At 40.9% G+C, this 26875-nt stretch overlaps 1 protein-coding gene across 3 annotated transcripts in view; it reads left to right on the top strand.

Annotated features, from left to right (window-relative positions):
- Positions 1–26875, top strand: part of LOC138949233 (uncharacterized) — a 60883-nt gene that overhangs the window by 25430 nt on the left and 8578 nt on the right. For 2 of the 3 annotated variants that reach the window (XM_070321009.1, XM_070321025.1), the window contains exons 6-9: positions 23559–23756; positions 24360–24443; positions 25674–25743; positions 26311–26593. In XM_070321009.1, coding sequence (XP_070177110.1) covers positions 23559–23756; positions 24360–24443; positions 25674–25743; positions 26311–26593 — 635 coding nt within the window. Of the gene's footprint in view, positions 1–3236; positions 3458–4067; positions 4254–7261; positions 7511–17011; positions 17141–20165; positions 20442–23558; positions 23757–24359; positions 24444–25673; positions 25744–26310; positions 26594–26875 lie in introns of those variants that run through there. The other variant, XM_070321017.1, reaches the window with a different exon arrangement.

The following is a 26875-nucleotide window of genomic DNA, read 5'->3' as shown; positions in this document are numbered from 1 at the left end:
TTCTTACCACGATATAAGGGGATATCCATCAAATCAATTTCTTTCTTTCCGTGCATCGTCTTGTGCATTACATTCAGAACAACAGCACGAACCATGTTATATTCCAAAATTCTCCGTGGGGATTTTCCTAAAACATCACAAATGAACTGATAGGAAACAAATTCGTTTCTGTATAAAACATCATGTACGCTATTAAGACCCTTTCTCGCCCAATCTTCAAAATACAGTACATTTCCGGCATAAGCAAAACATTGGTTATTCCATAAAAGCGGATTAAATAAATTATTATCAATACATAAGCCTACGTTGTTATCAAGCCAGGTTTTCAAAACAATTTTCCAAAATTTGGATTTGACAAGTTCACTCCCCTTTAGTCTCCGAAAATTAACATTTGAATAAAAACATTCACAATTTGAGCCGTACATTGAAAACACTGACTTTGGAACACATTTCCACTTATCCGTGACTTTGCGGGATGTCAGTCTGACAGCCCATTGTAATAAAAATGATGCCTGTGTGTGTGTGTGTGTGTGTGTGTGTGTGTGTGTGTGTGTGTGTGTGTGTGTGTGTGTGTGTGTGTTTAATAAGCTTTTTAATTTTTAAAAGAACATGTGAAAATGTATCAAAATAAACGTTTCACTGTGTCCCTTGAACTGTCTTAAGTAATGCGTATTTAAACGGTCCAACAGTCAAGAATAATATGTGTGTATGTGTGTGTGTGCGTGCGTGCGTGTGTGTGTGTGTGTGTGTGCTCTCTCTCTCTCTCTCTCTCTCTCTCTCTCTCTCTCTCTCTCTCTCTCTCTCTCTCTCTCTCTCTCTCTCTCTCTCTCTCTCTCTCACAATCTCTCTGTATCTGTGCAATTGCAAAGGGATGTCTCACGCGACAATCATGTCAGCATGTCAAGTAGCATTCCCCTGATCGGGTACGCATAAAAAAATGTTTTCTGTACATCCATCTATATCTCACTGGCATGTCAGCCTTGCGATGTCACACGCTGATACACGCACACACACACATTATACACAAGCACACACACACAGATTATACACAAACACACACACAGATTATACACAAACACACACACAGATTATACACAAACACACACACACACACACATATATACACACGCACGTGTGGGCCGGGTGGCCGAGTGGTAACGCACTTGCGCTCGGAAGCGAGAGGTTGCGAGTTCGACCCTGGGTCAGGGCGTTAGCAATTTTCTCCCCCCTTTCCTAACCTAGGTGGTGGGTTCAAGTGCTTGTCTTTCGGATGAGACGAAAAACCGAGGTCCCTTCGTGTACACTACATTGGGGTGTGCACGTTAAAGATCCCACGATTGACAAAAGGGTCTTTCCTGGCAAAGTTGTGTAGGCATAGATAAAAAAAATGTGAACCAAAATACCCGTGTGACTTGGAATAATAGGCCGTGAAAAGTAGGATATGCGCCGAAATGGCTGCGATCTGCTGGCCGATGTGAATGCGTGATGTATTGTGTAAAAAAAATCCATCTCACACGGCATAAACTGTAGATCCCTGCGCCTTGAGTCCGAGTCTGGAGATACGGGCGCGATATTTCATTTCATTTTTCATTTTCATTTTCATTACTTTATTGTCCCATCGCTGGGAAATTCGGGTCGCTTCCTCCCAGTGGAAAGCCAGCAGCAACGGAGTCGCGCTACCCAGGTGTCTGCGTGTTTAGGTGTATTCAGCCACCTGCACTTATGGCAGAATGACCAAGGTCTTTTATGTGCCATTGTGATGACACGGGGGTGGGACATGGCTTCCGTCTCTGGGTCTGCACATAAAGTTGACCCGTGTCCGTCCCCGCCCGAATTCGAACCTGCGACCTTCCGATCACAAGTCCAGTGCTCTACCAACTGAGCTACCGGACTTCATATAACGTACACATACATAACACACACACACACTCATACACACGCACGCACACACACACACACACACACACAAACACACACACACACAGATTATACACAAACACACACACACACACACACACACACCCTAACATAACATACACACGCGGCGAAGTTGGATAACAAACTTACTCAAAACACTAAGAAGCAACAAAGTCCAGTGCATGTGCATGCTCCTATCACAATTATTTTCCCCTCAAACTGATAACGCCTACACTGGGACACTGTGCGCAGATAACGTGGCCCTGGCATATCTCAATCAGGAAGACAAAAGATTTCTTTTCCAGTCCCGTGCGATTGCTATGACTGAACTTAATGTCTGCACATTGTGACATCGCTGCAACCTGATTGTTTTGTGCGTTTGATACTAAAAACAACCTTCAACCTGCAAGCACAGTGTATACTCAGTCTTCTTTAACAAAAAACATTTGAATAAAACTAAGGCTAGAATACTGAGGTAATGATCTTCTTCTTCTTCTTCTTCTGCGTTCGTGGGCTGAAACTCCCACGTACACTCGTGATTTTGCGCGAGTAGATTTGTACGTGTATGACCGTTTTTACCCCGCTATTTAGGCAGCCATACGTCGTTTTCGGAAGAAGCATGCTGGGTATATTCGTGTTTCTATAACCCAACTCTGACATGGATTACAGGACCTTGTCCGTGCGCACTTGGTCTTGTGCGTGGGTGTACACACGAAGGGGGATAAAGCACTAGCAGGTCTGCACATAAGTTGACCTGGGAGATCGGAAAAATCTAGTCCACTTTTCGGGGGTCTGGGGGTCGTCTAATCAGCACGTCAGTGTGGATTGAAGGAAAGAAAGGAAGTACAATGTAGCACGAAAACAAACGTAATAATAACTTAAACAAGGACAAGTAGAAAGGTAGAGCGATAGAGATAGAGATGGGGGGGAGAGAGACAGAGAGAGAGAGAGAGAGAGAGAGAGAGAGAGAGAGAGAGACACAGAGAGAGAGAGAGAGAGAGAGAGAGGGAGAGAGAGAGAGAGAGAGAGAGAGAGAGAGAGAGAGAGACACAGAGAGAGACACAGAGAGAGACACAGAGAGAGAGAGAGAGAGAGAGAGAGAGAGAGAGAGAGAGAGAGAGAGAGAGGAAAGCACAGAAAACATGTATAAGTTAAACTATCCAACATATAGATACTGGCTACCACTGTATCCCGAGCACGTACCTTTGGTCTAAACAGACTGACTTTTAAGTTGTAGCACTCTGGCCTGAGTAACAACTTGCAAAAACCCAGAACAGACCTCTGTTGGCCTCAGTATCTGCTTTCGTCACATTTTTAGTTGAGCTGCCTCTCTCAGAAACAGAATATGAAACTTGATCCTCACTAGTGTTCGTTTGGAAATTGAGTAACCAGAGAGAACAAAGAACGCCTGGTCAAGTCCTCAGCGAGTTGAGAAAGGAAGAATTTGTGTTCCTGAAATTGTGAAATATGTCTGCGAGCGTCAAGGCGCTTGCGACTGTTCTCTGTGGTGTTTGCTTGTTCGTTTCGTGCCACGGCAATGGTGAGTCCGCTCTGAGTTTGCTACATTTAAATTATTGTGATCAATATCGGACAAGACAAGACAGACGGATCTACAGACAAGCAAGCAGGAAGGCGTAGACAAAATGGTAGACCAACAGACACACTGATAATCATGCTTGCACACATTCACACACGCTCGTACCCCCCCACCCCCCCACACCCCACCCCACCACCACCACCGCTTACACGCACGACCTTATTTTGGTTTTTCAAATCCAACATACAGGCGACAATTTGTATTCTCATTAAAATTTGGTGTTTATTTATTTATTTATAAATTCATTAATTCATCTATTTCGGTTGTGGGTTTTTTCTGTCGTATTGTTCTTTATTATCTATTTATTTGTACTGATTGTTGTTTATTGATTTTTTATTGATTGATTAATTGATTGATTGATTGATGGATTGATGGATGGATTGATGGATGGATTGATTAATGGATTGATGAATGGATGGATTAATGGATTGACGGATGGATGAATGAATGGATTGATTGATTGATGGATGGATGGATGGTGGGATGGATGCATGGAGGGGTGGAAAGATATATTGGTGGATGGAGTCATTCATTCATTCATTGTACTATGCAGGTATTCCAGGGATAGTGGACATCAAGGGTGTTGCGGTACCCTTGAACAATGTGAGTGGATGCCATTTTTCCGGTGGCTACAACATTGTATGCCCAGACCATCATCAGGTTGCCCCTGTGGGATATGACTTCTTCTTCAAACCGCCAGACGTACAGAGACAGCAACGGTGTGAAACGTGTTATGCAGGTAAGGACAATTAAAGAAGCGCTTTGTATCCTTATTGTGTCTGCCGAAGCTTGTTCCTGTACTTTTTCCGGTACTCTACCTCGCCGTACATCCACCGCACCCCACCCCCCTCCACACACACACACACATACACACACACACATACACACACACACACACACACACACACACACACACACACATACCAACATACATGTGTCTGTCTCTGTATGTCTATGTGTCTGTGTGTGTGTTTCTTTGTTTTGATTGGATTAAACAGTGTTTTATTCAACAATGTATGAGTATAATATATGATAAGTATGTTTGGGATCAACAACAAGCTATAAGCTTATACGTACTAGTGCTGATCCTACAAGGGGGAAACAAACATAGTGCAGCCAAAATATGTTCAGAATATAAAATGCACAGCATATCTTTGACATAATACTAAGTGTGGTAAATCGAAACGCGTTAAACTACTCAGACATGAAATGCTTTTTAACACATTTCTTAAAACTTTTTAATGACTTTAAGTGCTTGAAGGATGATGGAAGTGAATTCCAGACTGATGTACCCAAAAAAGCAAGACTGGTCTTATAAAGGTCAATTTGTGGATCGGTGGGATCAAGTTAACAGACCCATATCTGTCGGTAGCTTTTTTAAATAATGATGTAATGTAAATCGGCACTTTACCGTAATACAATTTATGAATGAAAATGACTTTGTTTAACTTAATATGCTTCTTCAGTGGAAGAAAGTTAAGCATTATTAACTTCATATCTGTTGAGGCATTTTTCCTTTACGAAGAGTTTAGTCGAGCGACGATAGAGAGAGTCTAACCTTTTCAAGTGGACATCACTGCTACCATCCCAGAGCGTCGAAAAATAATTAATGTAAGGCATTACGTGAGCATGGTGGAACATTTCCAGAGTCTTTCTGTGCGTAAATTGCTTTAACTAGGATAGGAGGAAAACGTTCTTGGCTACTTTCTTGCAAATATGCTGTAATTGTGCCTGCCACTTGAATTCACAATCAATAATCGTGTTACCCAATAATTACCCCTAAAACGCGATGTTGTTGAACTTGTTCAATTGATTGCGTACCAATACGTAGTAAGATTTAGTTTGAGTGGAGAAATCTGGTGTTTTTGTCTGGTTGCAATTACCATAGTTTTAGTTTTTACTGGATGGACAATCATAGCATTGGCACTACACCAGTTATTAACATCGTTTGAAGCTGTTTGAAGGGAGGACTCTATTACTGGAACAGATTTTCCACTTGAATGAAGAGAAGAGTCGTCAAAAAAAAATCACTTCTTACATTACTATCAGAAATGTGCAGTGGCAGATCATTGATATACAGACAGAACAAGATCGGCCCAAGCACTGAACGTTGAGGCACCCCGCATTTCACAGCCTCTTCAGTAGATATTTTACAGTTTAGGGCACAGAGAGAGAGAGAGAGAGAGAGAGAGAGAGAGAGAGAGAGAGAGAGAGAGAGAGAGAGAGAGAAAGAGAGAGAGAGAGAGAGAGAGAGAGAGAGAGAGAGAGAGAGAGAGAGAGAGAGAGAGAGAGAGAGAGAGAGAGAGAGAGAGAGAGAGAGAGAGAGAGAGAGAGATACAACTCAATTTCGTATTCCATTGACAATCATGATAACTTCTTAATTAACTTTAAACTTAATTGGTTCAGATTAGGTGGGGCATACTGCACTTAATTTCGTGTTGCTCTAAATCGGCCGGTTAATATGATATATTCCTGTATTTTATTAAAAGCAAATTCATTCAACTCTTTTGATAAACTTGTATCATCGAATAGAAGTGTTGATAACGTAATAAGATCGTTGGGGAGGGTTCATATTGTTCTGTTTCGGTCTCTTTCATGCTGTGGACAATCTAAGAGAAAGGGTGTTGTGTCTTCCGATGCGTGACCACATGCACACGTTGGATTAATAATCAAATGCCTGTTGACTAAATGTTGATTTAAATCAGTCATGGATAACCTTAAATTTACTGTGAATAACTTGGACCTGTCGATCTCCAAAATAAAACTACGGTCGGTGGTACAACTGGATCGTTAATAGAACAATATCGTTTAAGCGGACTTATGGATTCACTATGTTTAATTTCATCATGCAAGACATTCCATAGAGCTCGACTCGATGTGCGCAGTTTCGTATAAAAATTATTTTCCAAATTTCCCCACTGTGTTTTATAAAATAATCATATTATGAAAGCACATACATTCTTATCTTAGTTGTTATGTATTCATTGTTAGTAAACATCGGCATTATTCATGTTTTACTTTAAACGCAATCATTGTTATTTATAGATCACAGGCACCTGATGTAAGTAGGTCACACACGTGTAAATGTTGTGCCCAGTCCTTGTTTTTGTTTCTGTTATTATTTTAGTTAGCAGGTCTAGTTGAGCACGTATTAAGTATCATGTACCCACTACTAGTCATTGTGCATTTTAGTTAATGGACTGATGATGTCATTTGTATGGAGTCGACGCACGTGCGAGGATATGTATGTGTGGGAGGGGGGGGGGGGGCGCGGGAGATGGAAGCTTGCTGTATGTTATGTAATGTATATATTGTGTGTGATACGTGGAAATGTGATACTATTTATTTGCATGTATGATACAGGTACAAATGTGATAATTGTAGGCTTATACTAGTGATTACTGTGTGTGATACATGAAATGTGATATGAATGCTGTTTTTATATGTTATACTCTTACTTTCTCCCAAGCGCAAGACAAATTCTTCTATGAAAATTGAAGCCAATAAAATTTGAGTTGAGTTGAGTTGAGTTGATAAATATGTTGTTGATGGGAAAAACGATGATTTATACATTTGTGTTTTATACGATGGATGTTTTGATCCGTTTATTTCTTGTCAGTCCTTGACATGGAAACATGTCCATGCTTATGTAAAATGAAAATGGACATTTAAAGTTGTTTTTGTTATCTTATCGTACCTTATCTTATGGAACATTCATTTATCCTTTTTGATACTGAACATGTGCAGCCGAATCACCGTGTTACAAAATATGCTGTGCTCCGTACAACGTCACCACGGACTGCCTGTTGGACAGCCAACCTCACAAAGATTTACTGGCCAAAGTTGATGCCTGTGATCACAAGTCCAACTGCCCGAATCAGAAACTCGGGTGGATGCCTTTGACATTCGACGGTGCCTCTTGTGCCTCAACATTTCACAGTTGGACGGCAATGATTTACTCCCAGCTTGCCCGGTTATACTTCTATTGTATCCACGGTTTGTATCAAACGATAATGTGTCAAGTGAGCTCACTCAGAAAAAATCACAAATGGTCCATATTAGGAGCCTGGGCGCCTAATATGGACCAGTGAAGCGGCCTTCACGAATCACTGTAAAAAGCCCCCTATATAGCTATTCTGATGAACACGTGGGGGAATTCGGGGGCTGTGATTGGATGGTCTTTTCCGATCATCAAAGCATAATGCTACGGAAGTCGCCCATTTTTCTCAATATCCAAAAGCATATTGTCGATAACAAAGACGCATGGTTCCGGTTTACCCATCTGTACCACGGCGATGTTTCTATCGACAACAGCATACACTGACAACTTAAAAAGCTGTTTCAACAACTGTGTTGTGAAATCGAATGCACTTGGAGTCAGTTTTTCTTCCAAAGTCAGAAAGCGGGTAGCGGTGTGCATGTCTGCGCGAACATGATGCGCGAAGAAGTTTGTCTGCTATCAAAACCTGAGATCAACGCATCGACGCAAAAACTGTCATTTTGTAAGTTTGGAACAACAAATCAAGGTCATAACAGCTATATCATCGCTATTGTGTTTTCAGCGTAGCAATAGGGTCCGATATTTAGACTCGAACAAGTATAATGCGACTCGTCTTCGACTCGTCGGCATTATACTTGTCTCGTCTAAATATCGGACCCTATTGCTACGCTGAAAACACAATAGCTGTTAATATAATATTAGTTATCGTTAGATTTGACCGTGATATCAGTCTGAATGTCGAGAAAGCTGAAATCATATCAGATCGAGGCGGGATAGTACGATAGTACTGATGAGCGACCTTGTGTACCTTACATTCATGGGGCCAAATTTGTCCAACCAATTTTTTTTTATTTAACTTAGAAATTTGATTCATCCTAAAATGTTTCCCTTCTTACTCAAGGGACGTAACCACTCGGTACACGTTTTCGAATAAATCGATTTTGGGGGTGAAATCTATTACATTTCACCACCAATTTTCTTCACATGCAAGAAACTGACATGCTTTTCGTCCATTAATAATTTCACTTCTTAATTTTACCAGGAAACAACATTTCAGTCTTGAGTATATATCGAGGGGGAAATATGTACACAGGCGAAAGATGAAATCGTGACACCGTAAACTTTTTGACTGTGCGATTTGGCAATTCTGAACAATGGGAGGAACTGAAGTGCGCCAGGCTGTATCAGTGAAGTCCTCTGGCTCATTTTGTGTGTCCAATAAAGCTTTCAGGTATTTGTCGGCGTCGACGGACTGAATAATAATGTTGTCGAAGCTCAGTCCAACAGAGTGCAGACGACACATCCAAAACGGCATCCAAAACGGCGTCCTCCGAAGGCGCTGTAACTGTGTGAAACTGAAAGATGCCTAGGGTTGATGTTGTTTGGCTACGACTAAGAAGGGTGAAGAATGGTTCATGCAGGTGCGAACTTTGAAGTTGATTTAAATCTTCTGCTTATTTCCTGCCTGTTTGTGAGTGATGTGCGCTGAAACACTGTAAGAGATCTCACAGTTTTCTGAGTACTGGTACTTTCAAGGTCAGCCTCAGTCGGTAAGATTGTAACATTCTTTTCTACTGCTTCTCTGTTAAAGCTGGGTGGGAGAAGTTGTTTTTTCGTCATTGCACAGCTTACTCTTTCTGATGCAGTTACTTTCCTTTTATAAATAAATTGGAATTTTAAAAGCAGGGAGACATTTGTTTCCTTCAGGTGAGATTTTTTTCTTCAAAACTAAAATTCATAAACTACTTCCTGCACGATATCAAATTCACTAGGCACTTCCTGCACGATATTATGAGTTATTTCTAATATGCTGACTGTTAGCAAATGATAACAAGACATGTCGAGAAAAAAGATATCAAGCATGAGCCTTTTAGGCGAATGCTGATATCGTTTGTGAGACATGTCTGTTATCATTTGCTAACAGTCAGCATATTAGAAATAACGGTTTTATTACCGTTTAATTCGACCAAAAGAAATTTCGAAGCAACCCCGCGAATTAGACAGAACAGCCGCAATGGGAACTTGAGCGCTTCTACCTGATTATGCCTGTCAGTCAAAGAATTCTCGTGACCTGAGTCAGCCAATCAGAGTAACACACCTGACGTGATGAATATGCACAGGTCAAATGCCTTTGACACACAACAATCTCACAAGATAAACCATGTTGAACATGCGTTTTGGTTGCTTCGCTTTTTCTCGTTGAACAGAGAGCGACAGATTTAGAACCGACTCCAGACGGATGGGAAATGACGTAAAGATACATTTGATGTAATTAAAAGCGAGTGGCGCAATTTCACTTGATTTTTCCGAACTTTGATCATTTAGATTTCAAGTGAGCGGTCGGCATTGCACACTCAGACGATGGGCGGTGCCTTGCTGTTCTGTTACGCACCCACCGACAAAACTCGCTTTTCGGTATTGTTTTTTAGATAAAGAGAGTATTACCTGACAGCATTTGAAGTGTCATTCTTTAGAATAAATCACGCTGATATTGTTGAATTACATTTTTACTTTGTCTTGTTAATGTTTAACGTGATAAACAACAAGTCGCGTAAGGCGAAAATACAATATTTAGTCAAGTAGCTGTCGAACTCACAGAATGAAACTGAACGCAATGCCATTTTACTCGTAGCATCGTCAGGCCACCGCTCATGGCAAAGGCAGTGAAATTGACAAGAAGAGCGGGGTAGTAGTTGCGCTAAGAAGGATAGCACGCTTTTCTGTACCTCTCTTTGTTTTAACTTTCTGAGCGTGTTTTTAATCCAAACATATCATATCTATATGTTTTTGGAATCAGGAACCGACAAGGAATAAGATGAAAGTGTTTTTAAATTGATTTGGACAATTTAATTTTGATAATAATTTTTATATATTTAATTTTCAGAGCTTGTTTTTAATCCGAATATAACATATTTATATGTTTTTGGAATCAGCAAATGATGGAAAATAAGATAAACGTAAATTTGGATCGTTTTATAAATTTTTATTTTTTTTTACAATTTTCAGATTTTTAATGACCAAAGTCATTAATTAATTTTTAAGCCACCAAGCTGAAATGCAATACCGAACCCCGGGCTTCGTCGAAGATTACTTGACCAAAATTTGAACCAATTTGGTTGAAAAATGAGGGCGTGACAGTGCCGCCTCAACTTTCACGAAAAGCCGGATATGACGTCATCAAAGACATTTATCAAAAAAATGAAAAAAACGTTCGGGGATTTCATACCCAGGAACTCTCATGTCAAATTTCATAAAGATCGGTCCAGTAGTTTAGTCTGAATCGCTCTACACACACACACACACACACACACACACACACACACGCACGCACGCACACACGCACGCACATACACCACGACCCTCGTTTCGATTCCCCCTCGATGTTAAAATATTTAGTCAAAACTTGACTAAATATAAAAAGGGTCTCTGCCTGAACGTTATAACATTTAGAGGGTCACCTAGAATCCGTCCTGATTGGTCAAAAAGCCATATGGGGCACTGAATTGGTAATAAAAAACGCTGGCGCTGGACCCGAGTACTCTTCAGACTGGCTCGCTCCCCCAGTATGAAAGTTTTTGTCTTGTGCACGTGGATTTAAAAAAAAAATTATTTTACACAATTAAAAAAATTATTAGAGTAAAATAAAACATTACAACGTTCATAATAAACAATAGTAAACAAGAATTAAATAAAAAAAAAAAATTTAAATTTATTTTACACAATTAAAAAAATTATTAGAGTGAAATAAAACATTAAAACGTTCATAATAAACAATAGTAAACAAGAATTAAAAAAAATATATATAGACCGCCCATGCCGGGAATCGATCCCGGATCACTTTGGCCATAGGCGGACGTGATTCGCACCAGCTAGCTGGCTGTTCCATTAGCTGCACAGCAGTTGTACTCCCACCGCGCGCAAAAACTCCCCCCCGTTAAGAGTCGCTTTTATGATTTATTTCGCATTTAGGTCCCAGGTAACATTATGAAGTTTTAATACGATCAATCGGACCTATTATCAAGTTAGTGTATCAACTTTTGAACGAACTGCGCCCAGTAGTTTCCCAGCAATAAGCTGTTAAGTCCAGACAGCCAGACAGACAGACAGACAGACACACAATTAAAGTCTGCAGGACCCTCCTACTCCGTACTCGGGGATAACAATTGATATACAGTTCCTAGTTGACCAATGACAACAGCTGCTTTTGTCATGTGATCAGTAAAAATGCGATATATATATAAAAACAAGTCGCGTAAGGCGAAAATACAACATTTAGTCAAGTAGCTGTCGAACTCACAGAATGAAACTGAACGCAATGCCATTTTTCAGCAAGACCGTATACTCGTAGCATCGTCAGTCCACCGCTCATGGTAAAGGCAGTGAAATTGACAAGAAGAGCGGGGTAGTAGTTGCGCTAAAAAGGATAGCACGCTTTTCTGTACCTCTCTTTGTTTTAACTTTCTGAGCGTGTTTTTAATCCAAACATATCATATCTATATGTTTTTGGAATCAGGAACCGACAAGGAATAAGATGAAAGTGTTTTTAAATTGATTTCGACAATTTAATTTTGATAATAATTTTTATATATTTAATTTTCAGAGCTTGTTTTTAATCCAAATATAACATATTTATATGTTTTTGGAATCAGAAAATGATGGAGAATAAGACGAACGTAAATTTGGATCGTTGTATAAATTGTTATTTTTTTTTTTACAATTTTCCATTTTTAATGACCAAAGTCATTAATTAATTTTTAAGCCACCAAGCTGAAATGCAATACCGAAGTCCGGGCTTTGTCGAACATTACTTGACCAAAATTTCAACCAATTTGGTTTAAAAATGAGAGCGTGACAGTGCCGCCTCAACTTTCACGAAAAGCCGGATATGACGTCATCAAAGACATTTATCAAAAAAATGAAAAAACCGTTCGGGGATATCAATCCCAGAAACTCTCATGTAAAATTTCATAAAGATCGGTCCAGTAGTTTGGTCTGAATCGCTCTACACACACACACAGACAGACACACACACACACACACACACACACACACACACACACACACACACACACACACACACACACACACACACATACACCACGACCCTCGTCTCGATTCCCCCCTCTACGTTAAAATATTTAGTCAAAACTTGACTAAATATAAAAACGCTGGCGCTGGACCCGAGTACTCTTCAGAATGGCTCGCTCCCCCAGTATGAAAGTTTTTGTCTTGTGCACGTGGATTTAAAAAAAAAAAAAAAAAAAATTTTTTAATTTATTTTACACAATTAAAAAAATTATTAGAGTAAAATAAAACATTAAAACATTCATGATAAACAATAGTAAACAAGAATTAAAAAAACGCATAAAATTTGTTTACCAGCAAAATAGATGGTTTCAGCAGCAAATAGGAAGGAGTGAGCAGCGAATGTGAAACAGCAACAGGGCCGGACTAGGCGAAGAGGAGGGGGGGTTGCCAGTGGTGGCCCAGGGGGATGTCCCCCCTGGCGGCAGGGGCGGATCAGTTCATTTTATGACTGGTTTTTTTCAAAAGTATATTGTGAAGATATGGGTGTGAAGGCGCGAAGCGCCGAGCTTGCTAGGGGGGTCCGGGGGCATGCCCCCCCCGGAAAATTTTGAAAAAAAGGATGCAAAATGGTGCAATCTGGTGCAATCTGAGGATGATCATTACCAGTTTCAGGCAGCAGATTTTGTCACTGATTAATACCCCAAAAATTGAAACTCAATGTAAAATAAAGAAATGCATACCTCATTCAATATTTTTTTTTTTGGGCTGGGGGGGGGGGGGGTCCGGAAACCCTAGAACCCACCCTCCCCCCTCGTTGTGGGGGTCAGGGGGCGAAGCCCCCTGAAGCTGACGGGTAGGTCATATTCTGAGATAGGAAAAAGGTCGCTCCTTGCATGAAACGGCATAAAATAAGCAATAATAAAAAAAAAATTAAATAAGTAAGGTACATGTTTAGGCTAGGGGGGGGGGGGGGGTTGCGCAACCCCCATAACCCCCCCGGTAGTCCGACCCTGAGCAAATTGGATGAATTCAACAGCAGAATAGATTAATTGAACAGCCAAGCAGATTTCTTTAACAGTAAAAATGGGGCAGAAATAGGTCGTCCCCTCTTTCGCTTCTCTCCCAGGTGGTGGTTCAGAAATGGACAGCCGGATTTCCATGCCAAGTGGGTGTTTACATATGTTGGACTTCATGTAGACAGGGCAATTGCAGTCAATTCTGTTGTCCTCCACGGTCAGACTCCAAACCGAGTTCCGGCTCTCCTTGTACTGGTCAAACGATTCCCAAGAGGCTCTCTGGAACTGGTCTTGCTGAATCCTGACAGATGTCTTCAGGTCCATGTTCTGAAGCGACTCCGAGGCCACGAACACTTTCTGGTTCCTCTTGATGGACTTTGCGTTTGAAGATGCCCACTGATAGGCAGCCGTCCAGCCGAGCAAGGTTCTGTCTGGTTCTTGTGCCACTGGGATATGATCAGGCTGAGCGTTTTCTCTCTCTCTGGACCAGTTCAGGACAATGTCTCTTTCAACAAGGGTTAGGAATCTGGACAAGTCAAGTCTCTCACGAAATGTGTTCTGACGTTTGATGGTCTGGTTTATTCCCTCCAGTCCATTGTTTGTGAAAGGAATTCCCGGGGCGTAGCCTTCGTACCAGGTGTCATTGCGGTCGATTCATGACCCCTTGAAGTACTCCACGAAAGACAACAATCCGTGATCGTCGGAATCTTCCCAAAATATTTATCGCAGCTAATTTGCTGTTGAACCCCATCTTTTTTTCTGCTGGTCTATCTTTTTTGCTGCTGGTCCATCTAATTTGCTGGTCCATTAAATCCCTGCCTTAAAAAAAGAAAAGAAAAATTAGACCACTCATGCCGGGAATCGAACCCGGATCACTTTGGCCAAAATCGGACGCGCTTTCAAACAAGCCTTTGGCAGTGAACTCAAATGACTAGACTGCTAACGTTGCTGCTTCATAAAATTAGGTCGCGCAGTGGCACACGCACGCAAAGCACGCACGCACGCAAAGCCTGGTTGTCGCTGGCTGACTGGGCGGTTCTATGAGCCCATGAGCGATACGCATGCTTTTCATGACGCACGCGTTCGGCTGTTCTATCAGCTCAATGGCTGGCTGTCGCTCCGATTGAATTCGTCCAACCGTCAAGAACTTTTGTGTTTTTGGGGGCATTTAGATCCCAGGTAACATTATGAAGTTTTAATACGATCAATCGGACCTATTATCAAGTTAGTGTATCAACTTTTGAACGAACTGCGCCCAGTAGTTTCCCAGCAATAAGCTGTTAAGTCCAGACAGACAGACAGACAGACAGATACACAGACAGACACACAATTAAAGTCTGCAGGACCCTCCTACTGCGTACTCGGGGATAATTATAATTATATATGTGGTTATTATCCATATTGCAATAATTTTGCTTTTAATCAAAAACCTTTTTTTGTCAAATATATATATGTTTCTTCTTCTTCTGCGTTCGATGTTTAAAAATATAGATAATATGGCCGTAAATATATATATGTGATTTCTTTTATTTTTGTTGATGAACGTTTTTCTCTTTGTGAATTTATGACCTTGGTCTCGTGGTTCTAAATCACAGTCCTCTTTTTACATTTAGTCAAGTTTTGACTAAATGTTTTAACATAGAGGGGGGAATCGAGACGAGGGTCGTGGTGTATGTGCGTGTGTGTGTGTGTGTGTGTGTGTGTAGAGCGATTCAGACTAAACTACTGGACCGATCTTTATGAAATTTGACATGAGAGTTCCTGGGTATGAAATCCCCGAAAGTGTTTTTCATTTTTTTGATAAATGTCTTTGATGACGTCATATCCGGCTTTTCGTGAAAGTTGAGGCGGCACTGTCACGCCCTCATTTTTCAACCAAATTGGTTGAAATTTTGGTCAAGTAATCTTCGACGAAGCCCGGACTTCGGTATTGCATTTCAGCTTGGTGGCTTAAAAATTAATTAATGACATTGGTCATTAAAAATCTGAAAATTGTAAAAAAAAATAACAATTTATAAAACGATCCAAATTTACGTTCATCTTATTCTCCATCATTTTCTAATCCCAAAAACATATAAATATGTTATATTTGGATTAAAAACAAGCTCTGAAAATTAAATATATAAAAATTATTATCAAAATTAAATTGTCGAAATCAATTTAAAAACACTTTCATCTTATTCCTTGTCGGTTCCTGATTCCAAAAACATATAGATATGATATGTTTGGATTAAAAACACGCTCAGAAAGTTAAAACAAAGAGAGGTACAGAAAAGCGTGCTATCCTTCTTAGCGCAACTACTATCCCGCTCTTCTTGTCAATTTCACTGCCTTTGCCATGAGCGGTGGACTGACGATGCTACGAGTATACGGCCTTGCTGAAAAATGGCATTGCGTTCAGTTTCATTCTGTGAGTTCGACAGCTACTTGACTAAATGTTGTATTTTTGCCTTACGCGACTTGTTACATTTAGTCAAGTTTTGACTAAATGTTTTAACGTAGAGGGGGGAATCGAGACAAGGGTCGTGGTGTATGTGTGTCTGTGTGTGTGTGTGTAGAGCGATTCAGACCAAACTACTGGACCGATCTTTATGAAATTTAACATGAGAGTTCCTGGGTATGAAATCCCCAGACGTTTTTTTCATCTTTTCGATAAATGTCTTTTATGACGTCATATCCGGCTTTTCGTGAAAGTTGAGGCGGCACTGTCACGCTCTCATTTTTCAACCAAATTGGTTCACATTTTGGTCAAGTAATCTTCGACGGACTTCGGTATTGCATTTCAGCTTGGTGGCTTAAAAATTAATTAATGACTTTGGTCATTAAAAATCTGAAAATTGTAAAAAAAATATTTTTTTTATAAAACGATCTGATTCCAAAAACATATAAATATGTTATATTTGGATTAACAACAAGCTCTAAAAATTAAATATATAAAAATTATGATCAAAATTAAATTTTCGAAATCAATTTAAAAACACTATAGATATGATATGTTTGGATTAAAAACACGCTCAGAAAGTTAAAACGAAGAGAGGTACAGAAAAGCGTGCTATCGTTCTCAGCGCAACTACTACCCCGCTCTTCTTGTCAATTTCACTGCCTTTGCCGTGAGCGGTGGACTGACGATGCTACGAGTATTCGGTCTTGCTGCGTTGCATTGCGTTCAGTTTCATTCTGTGAGTTCGACAGCTACTTGACTAAATGTTGTATTTTCGCCTTACGCGACTTTTTTTATATTTTTTTAAAGGAACTCTTTTTATGAAAAACCTTTCTTTAATTGTCATATGTAATTTAGTTCTTTTATTTTTGTTGATGAACTGTTTTTCTCTTTGTGAATTTGTGACCTTTGTCTCGTGGTTCTAAATCACAGTCCTCTTTTGTGACTTGAAAAGGAACGAACATCTTTTATCTGAAAAAGATGTGTAGCCGTCATTTCCATTTGTTCTCTAGATGACTGGGGAGTCTACTTTGGCTCTGACAACAAAAAGACAGGCCATGCACTGTTTTTGACTTCACCAAAGAAGTTTGATGACCAAGACAAAGGGTACAACATTTCCTGTGATGTCATAGCAGAAGCAGGTATAACTTTAAGAGCAAAAGGGGTGAGGAATGGAGAAAGACAGAGAGAGGGAGAAAGAGAGTGAGAGTCTGTGTGTGTGTGTGTGATATCAAACCGATTCCTTCATAAGCGTTTAGTACGCCACTGGTCTTAAAGCTGTGGTCTATTTATGACTTTCCGGGGCTACGAGGTTGAAAAATAGGGATACAATCATGTACAGAATTCTGTACAGCAAACGCTACCCGAAACCCCACATATACGGCGTGTATGACCTTGAGAGCTTCAGTCAACGCTTGAATTTTGCAGGGATAACATCCGGTTTGCGGCTCTCTCAAGACTGATCATATTTTATCTTGAAGAGAGATCAAGGGGGAAAAATAAACGCCCCGGCGAAGATTCGAACTCTCGACCTCGAGTCTCATGTCCTAACCACTAGGCTACTGCGCCAAATCAGAGAAGGAAAAACATTGATATGAATTCATGTTATGTTATTCTTGAAGCAGCATGATTTATATCTCTATCCGCCTATTGTTCAGAAGTGAATACATGTATAACTATTTCTTAAATATCTGTTTTCAACTGCACAGAGCTTTGGAGAGATTCAATTACTGTTCTTGTCATTTTTCTTGCATGTTGTAAATAGAGATATCGCAGCTATTTGCATGGCGCGAATGTCATGTAGCATGACGGTGTAAACATGTACTGCGATTCCGTGAAACATGTTTGCAAATAAAGGCAAATTGTAATGGCAATTTTTACGTTTTTGCAACCCATGAATGGTAATTCAAGCGTAGAATGATATAAAATTATCTCTTTTTATATTTAGTCAAGTTTTGACTAAATATTTTAACGCAGAGGGGGGAATCGAGACGAGGGTCGTGGTGTATGTGTGTGTGTCTGTCTGTCTGTCTGTGTGTGTGTGTAGAGCGATTCAGACTAAACTACTGGACCGATCTTTATGAAATTTTACATGAGAGTTCCTGGGATTGATATCCCCGAACGGTTTTTTCATTTTTTTGATAAATGTCTTTGATGACGTCATATCCGGCTTTTCGTGAAAGTTGAGGCGGCACTGTCACGCCCTCATTTTTCAACCAAATTGGTTGAAATTTTGGTCAAGTAATCTTCGACGAAGCCCGAACTTCGGTATTGCATTTCAGCTTGGTGGCTTAAAAATTAATTAATGACTTTGGTCATTAAAAATCTGAAAATTGTAAAAAAAAAAAAAACAATTTATAAAACGATCCAAATTTACGTTCATCTTATTCTCCATCATTTGCTGATTCCAAAAACATATAAATATGTTATATTTGGATTAAAAACAAGCTCTGAAAATTAAATATATAAAACTTATTATCAAAATTAAATTGTCGAAATCAATTTAAAAACACTTTCATCTTATTCCTTGTCGGTTCCTGATTCCAAAAACATATAGACATGATATGTTTGGATTAAAAACACGCTCAGAAAGTTAAAACAAAGAGAGGTACAGAAAAGCGTGCTATTCTTCTTAGCGCAACTACTACCCCGCTCTTCTTGTCAATTTCACTGCCTTTGCCATGAGCGGTCGACTGACGATGCTACGAGTATACGGTCTTGCTGAAAAATGGCATTGCGTTCAGTTTCATTCTGTGAGTTCGACAGCTACTTGACTAAATGTTGTATTTTCGCCTTACGCGACTTGTTTTTTATATTTAGTCAAGTTTTGACTAAATATTTTAACATAAACGAGGGTCGTGGTGTATGTGCGTGCGTGTGTGTGTGCGTGTGTGTGTGTGTCTGTGTGTGTGTGTAGAGCGATTCAGACTAAACTACTGGACCGATCTTTATGAAATTTGACATGAGAGTTCCTGGGTATGAAATCCCCGAACGTTTTTTTCATTTTTTTGATAAATGTCTTTGATGACGTCATATCCGGCTTTTCGTGAAAGTTGAGGCGGCACTGTCACGCCCTCATTTTTCAACCAAATTGGTTGAAATTTTGGTCAAGTAATCTTCGACAAAGCCCGGACTTCGGTATTGCATTTCAGCTTGGTGGCTTAAAAATTAATTAATGACTTTGGTCATTAAAAATCTGAAAATTGTAAAAAAAAATAAAAATTTATAAAACGATCCAAATTTACGTTTATCTTATTCTGCATCATTTGCTGATTCCAAAAACATATAAATATGTTATATTCGGATTAAAAACAAGCTCTGAAAATTAAATATATAAAAATTATTATTAAAATAAATTGTCCAAATCATTTTAAAAACACTTTCATCTTATTCCTTGTCGGTTCCTGATTCCAAAAACATATAGATATGATATGTTTGGATTAAAAACACGCTCAGAAAGTTAAAACAAAGAGAGGTACAGAAAAGCGTGCTATCCTTCTTAGCGCAACTACTACCCCGCTCTTCTTGCCAATTTCACTGCCTTTGCCATGAGCGGTGGACTGACGATGCTACGAGTATACGGTCTTGCTGAAAAATGGCATTGCGTTCAGTTTCATTCTGTGAGTTCGACAGCTACTTGACTAAATATTGTATTTTCGCCTTACGCGACTTGTTTATCTTTGACAACACTGGTGAAGTGGCCTAGCTGTTAAGACATCGGCCCCGACATTTCGAGGCCCCGAGGCCTTGAGTTCGAATCCCTGCCAAGTCGTTTATTTTTTCTGCTCGATCCTTCTTGACAAATATGCTCAGCTCTGAGAGAGCAAACCGGATGTTACCACAGGAAAATGTAAGCGTTGACTGAAGCTCTCAAGGTCATACACGCCGTATAGGTGGGGTTTCGGGTAGCGTTTGCTGTACAGAATTCTGTACATGATTTTATCCCTATTTTTCAACCTCGTAGCCCCGGAAAGTCATAAATAGACCACAGCTTTAATCATGTCCCAGAACCACACCTTTTAACTTACGCGGCCTATATTTAGACGTAACGTTCTTTTAGAGTGCATTGACTTTTTTCCTGGCATAACTCAGTGTTGTTTTCTTTGAGCATTTGTATTTTTTCTTGTCTTTGTTTTCCCTTCTTCTTGTTATTCGTTTCGTTAAAAGGGAGTACAATCGAAATGCGAGCTCTCGACTTCCGGCTGTGCACCGGCGGAAACACAGACAGCTGCGGACAAGTGTTCCACGTCATGGAAGATGGTTCTGACGTCAGTGGCTTTCCCATCGAAGTGACGTCAAACGACGATGACGGCTACCTTGGTCTAAAACCGTTTTACACGTCCAAGAATAACACTGTTACCCTCAAGCTGGATGCAGTGAAGCTAAGAGGCACGGGCCACACGTACGGTTTCAGTATTTGGCTGTATGCCAAGCCTTCCCAAGGTTAGACTTGCTCAATGTTTGTGTGTCTCTCTACCCCCTCCCCCCTCCCCATCTCTCTCTCTCTCTTTCATTCTGTTTCTGTCTGTCTCTCTGTCTGTTTGTCTTCATGTCTGTCTGTCTATATGTCTGTCTCTCTCTCTCTCTCTCTCTCTCTGTCCTTCTGTCTGTCTCTGTCTGTCTGTCTGTCTGTCTGTCTGTCTGTCTGCCTGCCTATCTCTCTCTCTCCCTCTTCCGGCGTGTCAAACGAGCATCACACGTTTTTTGGAGCTCTTGATTTATCAGCGTTTCTGACAGCAAAAGCCAGTCGTAGGACTACCTACTGCTGCAGAAGACATCTTGTCTACCCTACTGTGTAAACACACGGTGACATCGTGAAAAGTGGCCGGAACAGAAGAAGGAACAGTATTCGTACTCTGCTTGAAGTGTGACCGGGACGACCGTGGTTTCGCCATGACACCTGCACCGACCGGTGCAGTGGAGACGCAAACCACCAGCCCAGCAAAGGAGAGACCAAAGAAGAGCAGAAAAGAACAATGCCAAGGTAGGAATGAAGAGAGATAACAGTGTTCTGTTCGCAGTTGACAGTGACGCACGCCGTCAGACCGAGGCAAATGATAACCAGTGTCATGTCAAGCCAGCAAAAGCACGCATGTTCATTGTTACTTGTCACCGTGAAGCACGTGCCAGTGACCGTGGCTTGTCCACCCAACCACTTTCCAATGAGCCAATGCTCGCCCCTCTGGATGCAGAGCGATTCACGCATGAATGACGACACACCTGACCCAGATAGCACGCTGTGTATCAACAAAAAAAGCAAGCATGTCTTGTGTGAATGAAAACATCGACACAGACAACCAAGATGCCGTGACAGAAGCTCCGTTGTTCGACATACTTTCAGAGCTGCCCGAGAATAAGAAAACACAGCTGAAATCTACATTCAGGAACATAAGGTTTAAGAAAATGGTGTGTCAGTCCAAAGGTGGCAAGAAAACGCTGCTGGCTGAAAGTGACGATTGTTTGCTGGTGTTTGATTGTGAAATGTGTGAAACCAGAACGTATGACGTGATACCAGATGCAGCAGAAACAGCTTCGGAGGACATGCGACGGGACATGCTCTCCCTACGGAGAGGGCAGCAGGTGAACTGGGTCCGCTTCAAAGAAGAAACTGAGCAACTAACCACAGATTTACATGACTATGTGCGTATCATACGAACATTCCTCGAAACTGGAGAAAGACTGTGAATGTCTCTGCCTTACTGTCGACTAAATAGCAGCTCGTTATCCGGCAACGCAATCGATCACATTGACATTGGTCTCAGATTAAAGACACTTTCGACTTGGTAGTGACCAAGTGGAAAATAATTGAAGGGGTTGGTTTCCACCCTTTTTTGCACCGTACTTTTGTCGGGGGTGATTTCTGTAACTTCCCCATTGCAAGGGGCCGACGGCCTATAAAGCAATTAAACTTTCGTATTCGTACTCTCTCTCTCTCTCTCTCTCTCTCTCTCTCTCTCTCTCTCTCTCTCTCTCTCTCTCTCTCTCTCTCTCTCTCTCTCTCTCCCTCTCTCTCTCTCTCTCTCTCTCTCTCTCTCTCTCTCTCTCTCTCTCTCTCTCTCTCTATCTCTCTCTCCAGTCTCCTGAAAAAAAATCAATACCTTGCAAAGTTAACTACTTAGTCAACTGTGACAAAGGCTACCATTCATTCTTTAACCTCTACCCTACCCCACCCCGCCCCCAAAAATAAAAATAGATAAATAAACAAGCAAATACATCCAGATAAAAACGACAAAAAGAGTGGGGAATGGTGGAGGGTCGCGCTAAGAAGAAAAGGGGAAAGGGGGAAGACCCCCTTCCCTCCCCACTCCCTCCGAAAATAACAATGTTACTTGGAGGTTTTTTATACCGCGATAATGTAGTACGAGTAATGTATAAAGATTTGTCATCATTTTCACGAGTTTTCATTCACAAGCACCTGGGAAATAAATCTCATGTTCCCCGGGGAATAAATCCCCGGTTACCATAGTTGCAGGAAGCCCTATTACATGGATAATCAAAAGCAAACCCAATAGAAACGCTCGAGGATTCTTCGGCTCTTTTCATTGGCGTTTCCCCAGACCTAAACAGACGACACGACACTGCTTTGCAAAGTTCCCAAAACCAACTGGCAAACTGGCAAAAGTAAACAAAACAACAAAACTACTTCAATAAATTCATCACAAACAAATGAAACCTACCGATGTGTTATGTCTTCTTACAAAGTCATGGAGTGCATGTATCTTTGTGTGAGAAACACGAACGTCAAGTTCAAGTCAAACTAATTGACCCCTGACACACACATTTTGACCCGTGCACAAGACGTTGTATCGATAAACGAAGCACAAAATAAGAAATAATGATAAAAGCAAAGAAAATAGCAACAAGATATGCAAACGTCTCACAAAGCCGAGCAAGCAGATTGTCAGGTCTAATGAAAAACAAAGAGGTACTGAGTCGGAAACAAGATCGCGATTCTTTCCTTCGCTGCACGACGCAAATCTTCTGTGACTTTTGACCCAACGTAGCTTCCACATTCGATTACTAAGCTTAATACTCACAACTGAAAGCCCAGGGAGTGGAATACCGAGATGAACAAACAGAACTGTGCATCCTCAAACCTGACATATTCATCCCAACATTTTATGAACTAAAAAATACAGAAAGTTGCTTTCACACGCCAGCTTTGATTGCCAGTGGTTATCCGCACGGAACTCGTGTGGTTATCAACACGGAACCCGTGTTTCAAAGCATGGCTCCCTGTGTTGATTGTGATCTTATTTTCTCACTACCAAAATGATGACAAAAACGATGTTTGGTGGTTTGTTGTCAGACCAGCTTTTTTTTGTCGGTCCTCGGGGGGCATATCGACTTTTGTTTCATATTTATTGACCGCGGCCTTCGGCCTTGGTCAATAAATATGAAACAAAAGACGATATGCTCCCCCTCGGACGACAAAAAAGCTGGTCTGTCAACAACCCATCAAACATCTTATAATATCCTTCACGTTCTTACCCCCCCCCCCCTCCTACAACCCCCCCCCCCCCCTCCCCCCCCACCCCTCACCTCTTTTTCCGGTTTCAGGTCAAGTTACCATCGATTGTAGAACACCACTTCGCTTCACCACCACAACCACCACAACCACCACCACTACCACTACAACGACGACAACTACAACGCCATCACCACCCTCTACTGCTACTCTCTCCTTTGAGCCGCAGAAACCGACAACCGTTACGCAGAAACCGACAACCGATACGCCAGAACCGACCAAAACAAGTGGTTCGGAGATGTTCTTTCCATGATCTGACTGATTGGTTGATTGTGTTAATTGATTGATTTTCATAGATTCTGTGATCGGATTGTTTATTTGTTTGTTTGGTTGTAAGTGAGAGGCTGTGAGGAGAAGTGAGGGTTACGGTTTCCTCCACTTTTAAAGATTGATTCGTGTTTTACAAATACATGTTTCCTGGCTTTTGAATAATACTTGGAGATTGTATTTGTGTGTTCTGATAGTGATAAAACATCATTCAACATATCAAAAGTATTTCAGTCAACCACAGTGGGTGGGTTTTTTTCTTTCCGTTTTTATGTCTAGTGTGTAATCGCAATTGTTTTCTTTGTAATTCTTTCTAGTTTCGTGCTTAATTTTCCCTTTCTTTCCGTGTTGCAGTGAATCGTCTCAAAATAGCGGTTGTTGTTTCTTAAAATTGAGAGACAGCTCTTCTAAAAACAAATCTGCTTCGAACTTTTCCTGTGACGTAAAACATTGATGCAAAATATTTCAACTATCCCCTAATCTCTCTTAAATTGCATGAACATACTGCAAACAAAGCACCAGCAAGAACGACTGAGTTATATTGTTCATTATTTGTCACACTGCAGATGCAAATGTGAACGGAGGATCCGGACGGATGGGAGCAGCGGACAGCGCCGAGCAAACAGACCTGACCAAGAAAATTCTGCTGTGTGAGGCATTGACTCATTTTGCACCGTTTCTCACCATTTCCGTCCAAAACTAGCCCCCTTCCCCGCCCACACCCCATTCCACCCCCTGTACCAAATCTTGTGGTCCTGAACCACCCATTACCCTCCCCACCCCCCACCCCCCCCCCCCACCCCCACCAATCCCTCTCTCAAAACTTTCGTTCAGACCATGTTGTCCGGAGTGTGCTTTAATGTTTGTTTTAATCTATGGACACTTCAAAACCACTTGAGCTACATCAAGTCTTAATCTATTAGTGTGTCCGTATCAGTATTTGACAAGAGAGTAAACGACGTGATAGAAAGTAACCCCTCTTTCAGTATCTTTGTCAATACACTGACATCCTTACCATAGATAACCACAGAAAACTTTGTTGTGTTTTTGTTTCTTGTGCTTGTTTGTTTGCTTCTTTGTTTGTTTATTTTGTTTGTACAAAAAGTGACGCAAAAGCTGCAGGGCCTGTTAGCGAATCAACAATTCCGTCCCTAATAGGTTATTAGCCTGTGGGACATCATTAGCACTATCCCGCCCTAATATGGCCCTTCGTGGTCAAAATAAGCACCATCATCGCACAGCCTGTAATTATGAGAAAAAAAACCATACATGTGCTGATTCTGTGACAAACTTTTGGAGGCTGTTCTGCGGGAGGCCGGGAATGGCGGGGGCTCCGTGATCGACGCCAATGTGTATATTTAATGTTCAGAGTGTATTCGGTGTGAGTAATTTAAGGCAATGTGAGGCACTAAAATTACCAAATTTAAACTTGGAGAATACATGGAATTACTTTTTTTCTGGGTAGTTATTGAAGTGACTTATAAAAAGAAATAACAAATTTGCGAATACTAAAGGACATAGACTGCCGTTGCTATGGAAACTGGCATAAACAGCGCCATATTGGATTTTTAGGAAACAGTTTTACAGCGACATCATACATCAGAAATGCTTGATATTTGGCACAATGATACACATGACTTATATAGATCTACAATTATATAGAACTATTTTTTGACTAAAGACTACAGTTGAATTTAAATTAATTTTTGTAATAAGGATAAATAAATACGCTGTTGGCTCTCCCCTCCATAATTCTTACCTATTTTCTCACCTACTATGTGAAAGGCACTTGTCAAATGCTGGTCACACATATGGTACTTTACAATAATACCTATTTTTCTATAGATAAACAAATCTAATTTATCTGTGTATGCTTGCAGACATGAGGATTGGGGTGACAGTCGGGGCCGCCATGTTACTCTTTGTGATCCTCTTCTCTTGTTACAAATGGTGCGTATGTACTGCAATACTATTATTGCCAACGTTTTCATTTGCCAATGTACAGGAAAAAAATGTTAAGACGTGTCTTAAGCTAAGATGTTAACTTACACACTTGAGGCCGCCTTTTTTTGAATATTTGTTTTGTTATGTATAGGTGTCTTGCTTTGTTTCTCTCTCTCTCTCTCTCTCTCTCTCTCTCTCTCTCTCTCTCTCTCTCTCTCTCTCTCTCTCTCTCTCTCTCTCTCTCTCTCTCTCTCTCTCTCTCTCTCTCTCTCTCTCTCTCTCTCTCTCCGTCTGAGAGAAAGAGACTTTGACAGTCTCCTTTGATCTATAAATGAAAACGTGACGAGGTATAATTCACTTCAGGACACTTCCACGCATTGGTGGTCATTAAGACTTTACAAATGACCCAGTAAAGAAAACCTGGGTGTTGGCTCGAATTCTTAACAATATATTCAAAATGTCAAGGTTCTCGTGAATGTTCTTTGATGTTCCATTGATTTTCGCGTGTTGTTATTTTAGTCTTTGTTTTGGAAAGAAATCAGTCCTATCTGTGTCGGGTTTCTTTGTTACCAGGAGAGTCCAGCAACGACGCCACAAACAGGAGAGAAAGCAACAGGAAAAGAGCGAACGGACGAGTAACCAACCACCTCAGCGGTACGGGCAAAGACAGAACAACTATGGGCCTTCCCCTCATAGAAACCACGCCTATGTCGAGCGAGATTATGACGAGGTAGATCACAACCGCGCAAGGTCCCGCCCACCTGCTCCAAAAGAACCACGCTCTTACCCGAAACCAGCCAATCAGAGGGAGCTTCCAACAGCTCCGAGGAAACCCGAGAGTGTGGTTCTTAACGAGGTGTGTTAATCAAATTATATGATGTTGCCCAAGAAAGCCAATGTACATTGAATATGTAGAAACTGAAGAAGAAACAAGTCGCGAAAGGCGAAATTACAACATTCAGTCAATCTGTCGAACTCACAGAATAAAACCTATAACGCGCACTGCATTTTTTCACCAAGACAGCTTCGTCAATCCCCGCGGCAAAAGATAATCGCTCACGTGTCCCGTGTAATACGAAGTGAAACTTGACGAGCCAGTAAAGCGCAATAGCGTATTGCGGTAAGCAGGAAAGCGCGT

The sequence above is a fragment of the Littorina saxatilis genome, linkage group LG1 (assembly GCF_037325665.1).
Source record: "Littorina saxatilis isolate snail1 linkage group LG1, US_GU_Lsax_2.0, whole genome shotgun sequence".
NCBI lineage: Eukaryota > Metazoa > Mollusca > Gastropoda > Littorinimorpha > Littorinidae > Littorina > Littorina saxatilis.
This window is presented reverse-complemented; position numbering and strand designations above follow the sequence as displayed.